This window comes from Schistocerca nitens, chromosome 2 (genome assembly GCF_023898315.1).
Source record: "Schistocerca nitens isolate TAMUIC-IGC-003100 chromosome 2, iqSchNite1.1, whole genome shotgun sequence".
Classification (NCBI taxonomy): domain Eukaryota; kingdom Metazoa; phylum Arthropoda; class Insecta; order Orthoptera; family Acrididae; genus Schistocerca; species Schistocerca nitens.
This window is the reverse complement of record NC_064615.1, coordinates 214,692,442-214,708,777: the sequence shown is the minus strand read 5'-3', so window position 1 is coordinate 214,708,777 and position 16,336 is coordinate 214,692,442. Positions and strand designations below refer to the sequence as shown.

At 44.1% G+C, this 16,336-nt stretch overlaps 1 protein-coding gene across 2 annotated transcripts in view; it reads left to right on the top strand.

Annotated features, from left to right (window-relative positions):
- Positions 1-16,336, top strand: part of LOC126235929 (WD repeat domain phosphoinositide-interacting protein 3) — a 125,679-nt gene that overhangs the window by 23,838 nt on the left and 85,505 nt on the right. For both annotated transcript variants that reach the window (XM_049944891.1, XM_049944892.1), the window contains exon 4: positions 9,626-9,816. In XM_049944891.1, the coding sequence (XP_049800848.1) occupies positions 9,626-9,816 (191 nt within the window). The remainder of the gene's footprint in view (positions 1-9,625; positions 9,817-16,336) is intronic.

The following is a 16,336-nucleotide window of genomic DNA, read 5'->3' as shown; positions in this document are numbered from 1 at the left end:
ACTTTAAGTTTCCACAAAGTTTGTTAGTTGGGGTTTTCTGTCCTTGGGGCATTACAGTAGATAGGTAGGAAGAGGATGCTGATGCTGTTGCAAAGTGTCAGGAAAAGTCATTGCATCAATACAAAGATGATCCTGCAGGAGTAGACCCAGTGGAGTTGTGGAAGACTACAGAGTTTGGCCCACTCCTCCGATGAAGAGGCACACATTCCCAGGGAGCAGAAGTCTTTTCCAGCATTCCTTCTTACTGTGTTTAAGTAGACAGCAAGCCTTAATGTGAAGCCGATTAAAAGAGATAAGGTTTGTCTGAGAAGGATGTCGCTTGATATGTTGCTGGGCTCTTTAGTGATCCTGAACAACTATTGCAGTGTCTTTGGTCCACCATGGCGCCAGATGGTGGTGGAGGGGACCTGTAGAAAGGGGGAATAGCAGTTCCAATATCATGGATGATCACGCTGGAGATGATTTGCACATTCTCGTCAGTGCAGTCTGACAGAGAAGGGACAAAGGTAGCAGCAGAGTCATACAACTGTCAATTGATTCTTCGAAGCACTCATCATGCTAGTCGGTCCGTCTTCTGATGGCAAGAAAGTGACACAATCATTGGAAGTGGTCACTGTCACAAAGATCATCATGTAGTGACCAGTGCAGTGAAGCTACAACATTGAGGAAAGAGATTGTTTGTTCAATAGCTGAAAAGGTGCCATGGGTGACACTGAAGTGAGCAGGAGTACCATCATTGAAGAGAGACAGATCATGGTCAGTAAGAAGCTGGTCAAGTAGAAGGCCCCTACCAGAGACAGTGGTACTTCCCCAAAGGGGGTGGTCTCCATTGTAATCCTCAAGTAGGAGAAAATGGGGAGGGGGGAGAGTTGTTGGATTAAGGTGGTCAACTCAAGGTAAGCAAGGGGCCTGCCTGAAGATATGTAAACATTGCAGGTGGTAAGAAACTTGCTGGCAGATTAAAACTACGTGCTGGACTGAGACTCGAACTTGGGACGTTTGCCTTCCACAGGCAGCGCACACTCTGCTGAAGAGTGAAATGTTCATAGCAAATGGTGATTGTTGAAGTTGTTTGCACTCACGCTGCTGCTGCTTTCAAATCCACTCACTGACATCTGTGCAAATTAATGTACAGACTCCTCCAGGTGCTCTCTCAGGGTCAGCACAGCTCCGAGAGAATGCAATATAACCACTGAGTGATGGGGAATGGTCACTGGAGGAGTTAGCTGGCTGTCTGGTCAGGTATGTGAAGTGGTTCTCAAATACGATGCCATAGGAAACACAAGAGATGAAGATGGTGTGAGAACTGGTTTTCAAAAGATGGAGGAAGTGGGAGTTATGGCTGGCACTTTCACTTAATTGAAGGTCTTATCAGTAGAGTGTGAGCATTCACAGTTTCTTTGTGCCTCATTGTATGGCAGACAGTCAATAGATTTATATTTGGGTATTTTCTTTTGTTTCTAGAAGACTGAGCAAAATGGTGAATGTGAAGGTGAACAACTTCCAACTGCTCCACAAATTTCAAGTCTCAAACTCGCAATGTTACACACATACCTGATCAACATCTGCTTGCTTTGGTGATATTGGAAATAGTAATTTGAACACTTGTTACCATTAAGTTGGTACATAAGTTTGTGGCGTTTTTATTTTGCATGTTGGTATTCCATTTGCTGCAGGTTTATTTATCGATTGTCATCTTTTATCTGTAGTTTACTATTCCTATGTCACAGTCTTCTGCTTGAGTTCGGTATAGGATGAGAGCAGCAGAGGCAGCCAGAAACATATGCATCGTATATGGGGATAATGTCATGGGACAGAGCATGGCAAGAAAATGGTTTTCTCATTTTAAGTATGATTGATTTGACATTAGGGGCTCTCCATATTCAGGGAGACCTTCAGGGCTTTGTGAAGATGAATTAAATACATTAATCCACAATGATCCACTTCATTGTACTTGAGAACTGGCAGATGTGATGAAGAGTGATCACTCCACCTTGTGCAACATCTGAATACAATGGGAAAGGTTTAAAGAATCAGGTGTACAAGTACCACTTGTTCTAAGCCAAAATCACAAGAATGAGCAGTTGGCCATATGTGCATCTCGTCGTCAGTTGGCTTGTGAACGACATGAATATTTCTATCCTTTTTCATTACTGGTGAGGAGAAATGGTGTCTTTATGCTACCATAAGGAAAAGAAAGGAATGGTTGAGCCCAAACAAAGCAGCAACTCCCCTTACAAAGATATGCACGTATCCACAGAAGATAATGTTACACATCTGGTGAAACAGTGGCTGTGTGATGTACTATGAATTGCTCCCCCAAGATGTAACCATCACTGTTGACATTTATTGTCAACAACTGAGATGTCTTACAGATGCAATCCAGAAACAACAACCAGGAAGACTGTGTGAAGTGATGCTAGCCCACAACAATGCCCATCTGCATTCTGATAGACTGACAAAAAACACTATACAGGAGTTGGTTGGGAGTTGCCAGGAGTTGCCTGAGCTGACACCTTCCGACCATGCCGATTGGTCCCTCCCTCCTTTTCTCGGGAGGTGTGACCTGAGGTGTAAACATTCACCTAAGGCGGGAGTGCCCTCTGAGAGGGTCCCCACAAGGAAGGAGCGCGCCACCGGAGACGCTGGCAATCGTGGGGGATTTCTCCGCAATGGATTTCTCTTCTCCTTTTCTCTCGACTTCTGCCCACAAACAGAAACTTTACCAGCCACCAGTGACAAAAGTACTACCGCCTGCCCCACAGTTCCTCGTAGTTTCTCGATCTGAGGACGGAAAGTATTTTTCCTCTGTCAACCCTTTCGTTATCCAGAAGGGCGTAGATGCCATAGCCGGATCTGTCAACTCTTGTACCGGGTTGCGTAATGGTACCTTGTTGCTAGAAACTGAGAGCGCCTTTCAGGCACAAAAACTGCTTCGGGCCACACTCCTGTACACATTCCCTGTCTGGGTGGAGGCTCACCGCACTTTGAATTCGTCTCGTGGCGTGGTATATACTAGATCACTCGACGGATTGGCTGACGAGGAGATTCAGTCTTTCCTCGCTGAGCAGGGCGTGAAGGCTGTCCATAGGGTCATGAAAAAGGTCAACAATGACATGGTACCGACCCGGACACTTTTCTTGACCTTTGATAGTGTTCAGTTGCCGTCGCGCATCAAAGCGGGCTACGAGGTTATTTCTGTTCGCCCCTATGTCCCAACACCTATGCGCTGCTACCAGTGTCAGCGTTTTAATCACACTCGCCAGTCTTGTTCCAATGTGGCTAAATGTGTCACTTGTGGCAGGTATGCCCATGAGGGTGACTGTCCACCTCCGTCTCCTCGTTGTGTGAACTGTCAGGGTGACCCTGCAGCGTCCTCCCGTGACTGTCCCATCTACAAGGAAGAACTCTGTATACAGGAAATACGGGTCAAAGAGAAAGTGTCCACCTCGGCTGCTTGCAAGCTATTTGCTAGTAGGAAGCCCACGCTGCTCCCAGTGGGGAAATACAGTACTGTCCTCGCCTCTCCTCGGACTACCAGGGAAGTGGCGACGCAGACATGCGATCTGACCTTCAGCACTACGGTCGTCCGTTCGGCCAGTGCAAAGATCACCCAGTCGACGTCTCCTCTTCCTCCCGTCACCCCTCAGACACAAGCACCTTCATCAGCTTCTGCCAAGACAAAGACCCAGAAGTCAGATGCACGGGCCTTCAAGAAGGAACCATCCCGTGCAGACTTCCTACGTACCTCGAACTCCCAGCCATCGACCAGTACTTCCACTAAACGACCTTCCAAGAAGGCTCATAGGAAGCACAGCTCTCCTTCTCTGCCACGGCACATTTCTTCTCCTGCGCCACCCAGCGGTTGCCGCCCCAGGCCGTCATCTGTTTCGCCTGGCCGCACCGCTGGTAGCCGAACATCTGGCCGTTCACCGACGGAGGAAGCTCCCCCTCCCGGCCATCTTAACAAGATGACCAATGAACCTATTGAAAAAATGGATGATGACTCTCTGCCTATTGATAGCGGCAGCAGTGCTCGCTCGAAGCCAGGCCCTCAGCGGCGTTCGAGGTGACCCCTTCTTGCTTCACCTTTTTCTTTTTCTTCTCATGATGGCACTTATTCACTGGAATATTCGCAGCATTCGCTCCAACCGAGAGGACTTAAAGTTGCTGCTCCACTTGCACCGTCCGCTCGTCGTAGCCCTCCAGGAAACGAAGCTACGCCCATGCGATCAAATTGCCTTGGCACACTACACCTCTGTGCGTTTTGACCTACCCCCTGTGGCAGGTATTCCGGCTCACGGAGGGGTTATGTTGCTGGTCCAGGATGATATTTACTACGATCCCATCACATTGCACACCAGCCTGCAGGCAGCTGCCGTCTGAATTACTCTCCCCACTTTTACATTTTCCATTTGTACCATTTACACTCCATCGTCGTCTGCCGTTACCAGGGCAGACATGATGCAAATTATTGCTCAGCTACCTGCACCATTTTTGTTAACTAGAGACTTCTATGCCCACCATCCCCTTTGGGGCTCTCCAGCATCCTGCCCGAGGGGCTCCCTGTTAGCAGACCTTTTCAACCAGCTCAATCTTGTCTGCCTCAATACTGGCGCCCCTACTTTTCTTTCGGACACATCTCACACCTATTCCCATTTAGACCTCTCTATATGTACTACCCAACTTGCACGCCGGTTTGAGTGGTATGCACTTTCTGATACATATTCGAGCGACTACTTCCCGTGTGTTATCCATCTCCTGCATCATACCCACTCTCCATGCTCAACTAGTTGGAACATCTCCAAAGCAGACTGGGGGCTCTTCTCTTCCAGGGCGACCTTTCAGGATCAAACCTTCACAAGCTGCATTAGTCAGGTCGCACACCTCACGGAAGTCATTCTCACTGCTGCTGAATATTCCATCCCTCACACTACTTCTTCTCCTCATCGCGTACTGGTCCCCTGGTGGACCGCAGCATGTAGAGACACTTTACATGCTCGTTGACGTGTTTTACGCACCTTTAAACGCCACCCTACAGTGGCGAATTGTATAAATTAATAACGATTACGTGCGCAGTGTCGTCGTATTATTAAAGACAGCAAGAAAGCCAGCTGGGCTGCTTTCACAAGCACCTTCAACAGTTTTACTCCTCCTTCTGTTGTCTTGGGTAGCCTGCGCCGGCTATCTGGCACTAAGGTCCACTCACCAGTTTCTGGCTTGACGGTCGCGAATGATGTCCTTGTGGCCCCTGAGGATGTCTCCAATGCCTTCGGCCGCTTTTTCACAGAGGTTTCGAGCTCCGCTCATTACCACCCTGCCTTCCTCCCCCGAAAACAGGCAGAGGAGGCTAGGCCACCTAACTTCCGCTCCTCGAATCGTGAAAGTTATAATGCCCCATTCACCATGCGGGAACTCGCAAATGCACTTGCCCGGTCACGGTCCTCTGCTCCAGGGCCTGATTCTATTCGTATTCAGATACTGAAGAACCTTTCTCCTGCGGGTAAAGGTTTCCTTCTTCGTACTTATAATCGCATCTGGATTGAGGGACATGTTCCCGCATGCTGGCGTGAGTCTATTGTTGTACCAATTCCTAAGCCGGGGAAGGACAAGCACTTGCCTTCCAGTTATCGACCCATCTCGCTTACCAGCTGTGTCTGTAAGGTGATGGAACGAATGGTTAACTCTCGTTTGGTTTGGCTGCTCGAATATCGACGCCTACTTATCAATGTACAATGTGGATTTCGTAGGCGCCGCTCTGCTGTTTACCATCTGGTTACCTTGTCGACCTTCATTATGAATAACTTCTTGCGGAAGCGCCCGACCGTGGCTGTGTTCTTTGATTTGGAGAAGGCTTACGACACCTGTTGGAGGGCGGGCATTCTCCGCACCATGCAGACATGGGGCCTTCGCGGTCGCCTCCCTCTTTTTATTCGTTCCTTTTTAATGGATCGACAGTTCCGGGTACATGTGGGTTCTGTCCTGTCAGACACCATTCGCCAGGAGAATGGGGTGCCACAGGGCTCAGTTTTGAGCGTCGCTCTCTTTGCCATAGCGATCAATCCAATAATGGATTGCCTCCCAGCTGGTGTATCAGGCTCCCTTTTCGTGGACGATTTTACCATCTGTTGCAGCGCGCAGTGTACATGTTTCCTGGAGCGCTGTCTTCAGCATTCTCCTGACCATCTTTACTCCTGGAGTGTCGCCAATGACTTCCGTTTTTCTGCCGAGAAGACGGTCTGTATTAACTTCTGGCGCTACAAAGAGTTTCTCCCACCGTCCTTACGACTCGGTCCCGTTGCTCTCCCATTCGTGGAGACAACAAAATTTTTAGGTCTTACATTTGACAGGAAACTTAGCTGGTCTCCACATGTGTCATATTTGGCTGCCCGTTGTACCCTTTCTCTAAATGTTCTGCGTGTTCTCAGTGGTATGTCGTGGGGAGCGGATCGAACCGTCCTACTTCGCCTATATCGGTCGATCGTCTGCTCCAAGCTGGATTATGGGAGCTTCGTATACTCCTCTGCACGGCCGTCCATCTTACGCCGCCTCAACTCCATACAACATCGGGGTTTACGTCTTGCGCTCGGAGCGTTTTATACTAGTCCCGTCGAGAGTCTTCATGCTGAAGACGGTGAATTGCCACTCACCTACCGGCGCGATATACTGCTTTGTCGGTATGCCTGTTGGCTACTGTCAATGCCCGACCACCCATCTTATCGTTCCTTTTTTGACGACTCTCGACCGTCAATACGGGTTGTATGTCTCTTCCCTGCTACCCCCTGGAGTTCGCTTTCATCGCCTCCTTCAACACCTTGATTTTTCACTCCCTGCAACCTTTAGAGTGGGCGAGAGCCACACGCCACCTTGGCCCCAGGCTCGGGTTCGCGTTCACCTTGACCTCAGCTCGCTCCCAAAGGCGGTTACCCCCCGTTCGGTATATAACTCCCGTTTTGTCGAACTTCATTCGAAGTTCATTAATATGACCTTCATGTATACAGATGGCTCTAAGACCAATGACGGGGTCGGGTGTTCTTTTATTGTCAGGGCACAAAGTTTCAAATACCGGCTCCATGGCCATTGTTCGGTCTTCACAGCTGAGCTCTTTGCCCTCTACCAGGCTGTTCTTTACATCTGCCACCACGGACATTCTGCTTATGTCATCTGCTCCGATTCCCTGAGCGCCATCCAGAGCCTCAGTGATCCGTATCCAGTTCACCCTTTCGTGCACCGGATCCAACGCTCTCTTCAGCAGCTGGTGGACGACTGTTCTCTGGTTAGCTTTATGTGGGTTCCTGGCCATGTCGGTATCCCTGGGAATGAAGCTGCAGATGCCGCAGCCAAGGCTGCGGTTCTCCAGCCTCGGACAGCTTCTTGTTGTGTCCCTTCATCAGATTGTAGCAGGGTCATTTGTCGGCGCATTTTATTGCTGTGGCATGCCGACTGGGCTGCACTTACGGACAACAAGCTTCGGGCCTTGAAACCTCTTCCCGCGGCTTGGACGTCCTCCTCACGCCCTTCTCGGCAGGAGGAGGTCGTTTTGGCCCGCTTACGAATTGGACACTGCCGGTTCAGCCATCGCCATCTGCTGACGGCTGCACCGGTGCCGTTCTGCCCATGTGGGCAATTGCTGACGGTCCGTCACATTTTAACGTCCTGTCCGGATTTTACTACACTGCGTCTTGATCTTGGCCTGCCATGTACTCTGGATGCCATTTTAGCGGATGACCCAGGAGCAGCTGCTTCGTTTTATCAGCTTGACAAACCTGTCTAAGGACATTTGATTATGTTTATGTCTTTTATAGTATTGTCCCTTTCAGTTGCTGTTTTAACCTTGTGCCTCACGGTGCATTCCTAACTTAGTCTGGGCGCTAATGACCATTGTAGTTTTTGCCACAAAAAAAAAATAAATAAATAAAAAACGAATTCTACACCCACCTTACTCACCTGATCTTGTGCCCTCAGATTTTCACCTTTACCACTCTGTATCAAAAGACCTTCAAGGGACTTCCTTTCTTAAAGTGGCTCAATGAGCTCTTCACCTCAAATCCACAAGATTTCTACAGTGGCAGTTTTGAAAAGTTACCCCGACCACTGGCAGACTGTTGTAAATGGTGAAGGATAATATATTATTGTTGACTAAAATCTCTGTTATGTGTACCTCTTGTGTTTATCAAACTTATGTAAAAACACTATGAATTTATGCACCAAGCCATTATAATCTTGCTCTGTGGTCTAAGCTCTCTTTAACACACACAATCACAGTCTCATCCTACACCTGCTCTCAATACTCCTTGCTCAGATCGCGCATTAACACAGTCCGTTGATATGTTTCACTATGATCATGGTTTGCTCATGAGTGATAAAAGCTGATACCGAATGAAATTAAATTAATCATCATAAAATGTGTATATTCTTTTTTCACATTATCAGTTGTTTTATAAAATTTACAAAGAAGATTTTTTTTTATGAATCTCTGCAATTTCTCTATTTTTACTTCTGATCGCTGTTCTATACCTGTAGGCACTGAATAACTATATTGTCCCCCCTGACATCTTTCCAATGTTTTCTGTTGGGTGCATGGTAATGGGCAGCAAAAGTAAAAAATTGTAGTTTATTCTGCTTCCATCATTTGAACTTAGGCTCAGGCAGTGGCGTGAACAGTTATGTAAACTACTCTGCAGTACTTGTGGCCAGCTCCCATGCTATTATGCTGAGTTAGGGACGCCACTACATTATTGCTGAGTGAGACACATCAACTTTCTGCCACAAACCTGCCAATGAGAGAACTGGGTGCCATCATATGAGATATGCAAGAGGGTCAGTGAGGTAACGGCCACAACGGCAGGTTGCTCCCTTGCCTGCCAGCTTCCTTACCCTCCAGACATGTCCATCCTATTGAGGGCGAAATGCTCTTTCCGTACCATGTGCAGTTTACTCCATGGCCATAGCCAGTTTTCAAGAATGTTGCACCCCTTAATGGTAGTTCTTGGGAATAAAACCCATTTTTCCATGAATCCTGGCATTTCTCATTTTAAATGTAGGAAAAACTACCCAGATGCCCACCTGACCTCCTGATACCATCCTGGCATATACACTGTTTTGTGTACCTACATTTCAACTCACCATGAAAAAGGTAATAATTTGAGATATGGGTTATCATAGGTGTTTACATTTTATATGAAATACACAAAAAGCCAACAACTGAATATACACAAAATACTGTGGAATTTCTTATAGTTCATCTTACGTAAGTAACTGCTGGCATTGTTTCGCTGTATTTATCAGTTCTGTCTAGTAACCTACACTGTTCTGGCAAGTGTGGCATACACATATAATAAAACTAATATTTTGAATCCTGAAGATGTGGTAGGTACTGTCTTATTTCACGTTAATTTCTTCTGTATCCTCCACAGTAAAAAAAAAGGTCATTGCCCTATCATGGCATATTTTCTCATTTCAATTTCCTCTTTAGCGCCCAGAAAAAGAATATCTGTAGACAGAACTCCTGATCATATTCTTTGTTGGATCATCATTTGCAGCCATGTTTGTAATCTGTAATTTTTTTGTTCTCATTATTTCCTGTGAATTCTGTAGGTTTTATATCTAGACTTCTTTCTTACAGGTCTCTGTGTGCTTTGTCCCAATAGCAATAACTCTCTACTTGCCTTTCCTGGTCGGCATTCAGGACAGGTCCAGTTAGTTGATTTGGCTAACACTGAGAGAGCACCACTGGACATAGCAGCCCATGAAGCACCTCTCAGTTGTATTGCTCTCAATCTCCAGGGCACACGTCTTGCCACAGCATCTGAGAAGGTATTGCTGCTAAGCCTGTAGGATAGTTGAAATTAATGTATGTTCCATATTTCTGTTACAGACTGCATGGTTTCATGACATGGTAATACTGTGTATGCCTCGGGACAACCGGGTAATCTGGGAAAACCCGGGAATTTTTTAGAATTCTGGGAGCTTTCCACTGTTTCAGTTTTCAATTAAACTTTTGTAATTTTACGTAAAAATTTATTCTTGAACAAATAATTATTTTTAGCCCGCTACTGCGGAAAAATAACTTGGCAATAAAACGTAAATGAGAGAATAACACCAAAACACAGTGCACAAACAAGCATATGCAGACAGCAAAATGTGTCCGAGGCTTTAGGATGAAGACTGTGCAATACTTTGTAACAACAAATTTCTTCTGATGAGTATGATGTCATTACTGTTTACATTTCTAACAGGGCGCAGGAAAATATAGTGAATAGTGATTTGAGAAGCGTTACTCTCAAAGTAAATCTCTATTTACGCAAGATAAATTATGTTATGTGTGAGAATGTGCAATGAATTTCTTTAATCCTGGAGCTTTTGACTCTCATTCAAAACATAACACTTTGAGGACCAGCCATTTAAAAAATTTTGGGCCCAGCAGACTGTCATTTATACAATTATTTAAAATTTGCCTGGCACATTTGTGTTTCATGCACCTTAAAGAGTAACATGTAGTAAAAGGACCAAGCTTCAAGGTTAGTTTTTGGTGTATGTTTTGGTTCTTTCATAGATTACAAATTATGCAGTAATGATGGCAAAAAGAATAATTAGCCTTAAAAAGTGAGAGGTGAGTTCTTGAGCAATTTCACACACAAGCAGCTTTTCTATGGAAAAGGCAAAGTGCTCGACAGAACATTTATTCAGCATTATTTGGTGCACAGTAGTGAAATTTACAGTGATGCTTGTCAGAAACATTCAACTGCTGAAATTTAAGCTGTGCTCTTAGGATTCTACCTAACCACACCTTCTGAAAACAAAACAGCAAAACATTTTTGATGCCCAATATTATAAGTAATTGCTTAGCTTTTCCTGTATCTGTACTGAATGTATATTACTTTAAACCATTAACTTTACCTATTTGTGTGTTTACACTACTTAACAGTGATTTTGCTAATGGCTGACTACATCACATGTCCTGTGCTCTGAATAGCTGCTGTCATTAGCTGGCAAGATAACATGATGCGAGCTGTGATTCGCTGACAAAAGTGCAAGCTCTATTTCAGCATTCAGAAGCTACCATTCAAAGGATTGATGTTCTACAGTCCAAGGAAGAGTATATTGCCACTTGACACAGAAAAAAAAATATGCTTTCACCCAGGGTATATTGTGTTTTCACCTGGGGTATAGTGTATCTTCACCTGGGAAAAATGTAGGAACTTTTTTTCTGGGCTTCATGTACACCCTGTCCTTCCTGATTCAAGGCAAGTTGCTCCTGAATGGTAGGTCTGCAAGTGTCTAATATTTATGAAAATTTCATAAATGTTTATTTTGTTCATCTCAGTTGCATGTGAATATACATTTTATTGCTGCAGTGGTTACTAGTTTGAGGCTGACATGCCCATACTCAAACACACATCTTGTTATTAACTATTTACTAATTACACAGCATGGTGCCAAAAGGCACAACCTCTCAATACAAGAAAGTCAAAATGTGAACAACGAATACACTCATTGATATGATAACCTATGTGTCTGTTGTTTCACCTAAACAACACAATGAAACTTTATTCTTATGAGTAGTTTCATTGTGTAATTCAGTAGACACATAGGCTGTCAAATCAGTGAGAGTATATGTTTCTCACAGCTTGACTTTGTAGCACCAAGTTTGTGCCTTTTAGCACTATGTTGTGTAACTAGCTACAGTTAATAACAAGGTGTGTAGCTTGATGATGGTGAGTCAGCCCAAAACCGGTAACCACTGTAGCAATAAATTGTTGTTGTTGTTGTTGTGGTCTTCAGTCCTGAGACTGGTTTGATGCAGCTCTCCATGCTACTCTATCCTGTGTAAGCTTCTTCATCTCCCAGTACCTACTGCAACCTACATCCTTCTGAATCTGCTTAGTGTATTCATCTCTTGGTCTCCCCCTACGATTTTTACCCTCCACGCTGCCCTCCAATACTAAATTGGTGATCCCTTGATGCCTCAGAACATGTCCTACCAACCGATCCCTTCTTCTGGTCAAGTTGTGCCACAAACTCCTCTTCTCCCCAATCATATTCAATACTTCCTCATTAGTTAAGTGATCTACCCATCTAATCTTCAGGATTCTTCTGTAGCACCACATTTCGAAAGCTTCTATTCTCTTCTTGTCCAAACTATTTATCGTCCATGTTTCACTTCCATACATGGCTACACTCCATACAAATACTTTCAGAAATCACTTCCTGACACTTAAATCTATACTCGATGTTAACAAATTTCTCTTCTTCAGAAACGCTTTCCTTGCCATTGCCAGTCTACATTTTATATCCTCTCTACTTCAACCATCATCAGTTACTTTGCTCCCCAAATAGCAAAACTCCTTTACTACTTTAAGTGTATCATTTTCTAATCTAATTCCCTCAGCATCACCCGACTTAATTCGACTACATTCCATTATCCTCGTTTTGCTTTTGTTGATGTTCATCTTACATCCACCTTTCAAGACACTATCCATTCCGTTCAACTGCTCTTCCAAGTCCTTTGCTGTCTCTGACAGAATTACAATGTCATTGGCGAACCTCAAAGTTTTTATTTCTTCTCCATGGATTTTAATACCTACTCCGAATGTTTCTTTTGTTTCCTTTACTGCTTGCTCAATATATAGATTGAATAACATCGGGGAGAGGCTACAACCCTGTCTTACTCCCTTCCCAACAACTGCTTCCCTTTCGTGTCCCTCGACTCTTATAACTGCCATCTGGTTTCTGTACAAATTGTAAATAGCCTTTCGCTCCCTGTATTTTACCCCTGCCACCTTTAGAATTTGAAAGAGAGTATTCCAGTCAACATTGTCAAAAGCTTTCTCTAAGTCTACAAATGCTAGAAACGTAGGTTTGCCTTTCCTTAATCTTTCTTCTAAGATAAGTCGTAAGGTCAGTATTGCCTCATGTGTTCCAGTATTTCTACGTAATCCAAACTGATCTTCCCCGAGGTCGGCTTCTACTAGTTTTTCCATTCGTCTGTAAAGAATTCATGTTAGTATTTTGCAGCTGTGGCTTATTAAACTGATTGTTCGGTAATTTTCACATCTGTCAACACCTGCTTTCTTTGGGATTGGAATTATTATATTCTTCCTGAAGTCTGAGGGTATTTCGCCTGTTTCATACATCTTGCTCACCAGATGGTAGAGTTTTGTCAGGACTGGCTCTCCCAAGGCCGTCAGTAGTTCCAATGGAATATTGTCTTCTCCGGGGGCCTTGTTTCGACTCAGGTCTTTCAGTGCTCTGTCAAACTCTTCACTCAGTATCGTATCTCCCATTTCATCTTCATCTACATCCTCTTCCATTTCCATAATATTGCCCTCAAGTACATCGCCCTTGTATAGACCCTCTATATACTCCTTCCACCTTTCTGCTTTCCCTTCTTTGCTTGGAACTGGGTTTCCATCTGAGCTCTTGATGTTCATACAAGTGGTTCTCTTATCTCCAAAGGTCTCTCTAATTTTCCTGTAGGCAGTATCTATCTTACCCCTAGTGAGATAAGCCTCTACATCCTTACATTTGTCCTCTAGCCATCCCTGCTTAGCCATTTTGAACTTCCTGTCGATCTCGTTTTTGAGACGTTTGTATTCCTTTTTGCCTGCTTCATTTACTGCATTTTTATATTTTCTCCTTTCATCAATTAAATTCAATATTTCTTCTTTTACCCAAGGATTTCTACTAGCCCTCGTCTTTTTACCTACTTGATCCTCTGCTGCCTTCACTACTTCATCCCTCAAAGCTACCCATTCTTCTTCTACTGTATTTCTTTCCCCCATTCCTGTCAATTGTTCCCTTATGCTCTCCCTGAAACTCTGTACAACCTCTGCTTCTTTCAGTTTATCCAGGTCCCATCTCCTTAAGTTCCCACCTTTTTGCAGTTTCTTCAGTTTTAATCTACAGGTCATAACCAATAGATTGTGGTCAGAGTCCACATCTGCCCCTGGAAATGTCTTACAATTTAAAACCTGGTTCCCAAATCTCTGTCTTAACATTATATAATCTATCTGATACCTTTTAGTATATATTGTATTAATTGTATACTCATGCAACTGAGACTGACAAAATAAAAATTATCAAATTTTCATCAGTTATATATCCTGCAACAACAGAACTGAGATGAAGATACAGTTTTTTTAATCGGCTGACAGTGTAGTGTTCTTTAGTGTAGTATTTGCTTTATTTCTGTGGACAGTGCACATACTACATTTGGATGTGTTTTGTAATGAAATTGAGCTTGAATGAAGATGTGTAGCTTGGTGGAATGTGAACAATGTTATGAAAAGGATAGATTGCTGTTCACCCATAAAGATATCTCGTTGAGTGGCAGATGGGCACAGCAAAAAGATTATTACACATTGAGCTTTATGCCAAAGCCTTTTTCAAAAAGGAAATACAGACACATTCACACAGGCAAGCACACCTCACACACACGACTGCTTTCTGTGACCGTTCTGGCCAGAATGCAACTGCATTGAACAGAAGCAACAATCCAAAGTGGGAAGGGGGACCGATAGCCTGGTATATGTGGGGAGAGAGAAGGGAGCACAGGGACTAGATCTGCATCTACATCGATACTCTGCAAATCATATTTAAGTGCCTGGCAGAGAGTTCATCAAACCACCTTCAAATAATCCTCTTATTTTTCCAATCTCGTACAGCACGTGGGAAAAACGAACACCTATGTATTTCTGTATGAGCTCTGCTTTCCCTTATTTTATTATGATGATCATTTCTCCCTACGTATGTCAACATCAATAAAATATTTTACATTCAGAGGAGAAAGTTGGTGACTGAAGTTTCTCAAGAAGATTCTGTCACAACAAAATACACCTTTGTTTTAATGATGTCCACCCCAAATCCTGTGTCATGTCAGTGACTCTCTTTCCCCTATTTGCAATAATATAAAACATGCTGTCCTTCTTTGAACAAGGCCAAAATGATTAAATTTGGGTGAGGGGTTGAAGGTGAAGCCTTTGGATAGGACTGAATCTTCTGTGCAGCTGAGGATTTTGCTGGAAAGGTTAACAACAGTGTTCTGGGATTGTTTTGGCTCTGGGTTTAGTGGATTGTTGGTAGGGAGTATTGGAGGAATGTGGCAAGTTGAAAAGGTCAGTTATGCAGGGTCTGGGTGCTAGGAGGAGCTGACCGGAAGACTGTGGGTAGGATTGGATAGTGGTACTGTAAGGTGGTTGTAGGATGTCAGCAGGCTGGATAACTTATGGAGGTAGTGTCAGGAATGTTCTTCCAAATTCTGGCGTTTAAGGGATTCAATTTCAGAGATGTTATGCAGGGATTGGACAGTAACAGTATCATGCTGAGGGAGCAGAGGTGGTTCTGGGATGCCTGTGCCATAAAGATGTTTTTGTGGTACCATGTTTGTGAGGTCAGGAACTGGTGCAATCAGAAAAAGTAAAGGTCATTGAGAACAGAGGGGCAGGATCCACAGAAAGGAATTTTTATGGTTAGGTGGGTCAGAGGGGGTTCCATGGTGTAGACAGCATTTAAGAAACAAGATGTGGGACTGGGTTTTAGACAGGGAAAGGGATACTTTTATGAACTACTGCAGAAAGATGGAGTAGGAGTCCATAGTGGCAGGGATGGCACTTGGGAAATGGGTAAATGAAAGCATTAGGTGGTTGTGAGAGGAGCTAGATGTAAAAGTACATACAGGTATGATAAAATACACATAGATATGTAAAAACATGCACATACATACATAAATACTTAACAAATATACAAAAATGTGGGAAAAAGACAGAACAGTTGAAGTGTGTGTGTGTGTGTGTGTGTGTGTGTGTGTGTGTGTGTGTGTGTGTTAGGATAAGGGGAGAGAGAGAGTGGGGGAGGGGCTGTTAGTTAAGTCGAGGTTCATTTATTTGTGTGGCTCAGGGAGTGTGGAAAATAACATGCGAAAATATGCAAGGATGAGGGTTGGAAATGTGGTGAATAGGAATAATTGTAATTAACCATGGGAAGAAATTGGGGCACGAGATGCTGCACCAACAGTCTTAAAGATCACATAGCTGTGTGTTGTGTGCAGACGAGAGTATTGATATTGTGTGGTTTGGATGTGTACAGTTTAGAAGGCAATGGAAAAACACAAGAAAGAAGAGAGAGAATGGACACTGTGTAGAGTAATGCTTCAGAGAATAGGAACAGAGGAAATCATTGCTGGGTTGCGGGATGGAAGGAAAGCTGTTAGGCAAAATCAAACTGTGAAAAATCCAGGTTGTAATAGATTGGAATATCAACAATACTATGAAAAGGGTGGTGAAAGCGGTAGGGAGCTGGTGTTGGGTGGTAAGGTGCTGCACCAGAAGTAGTTGAT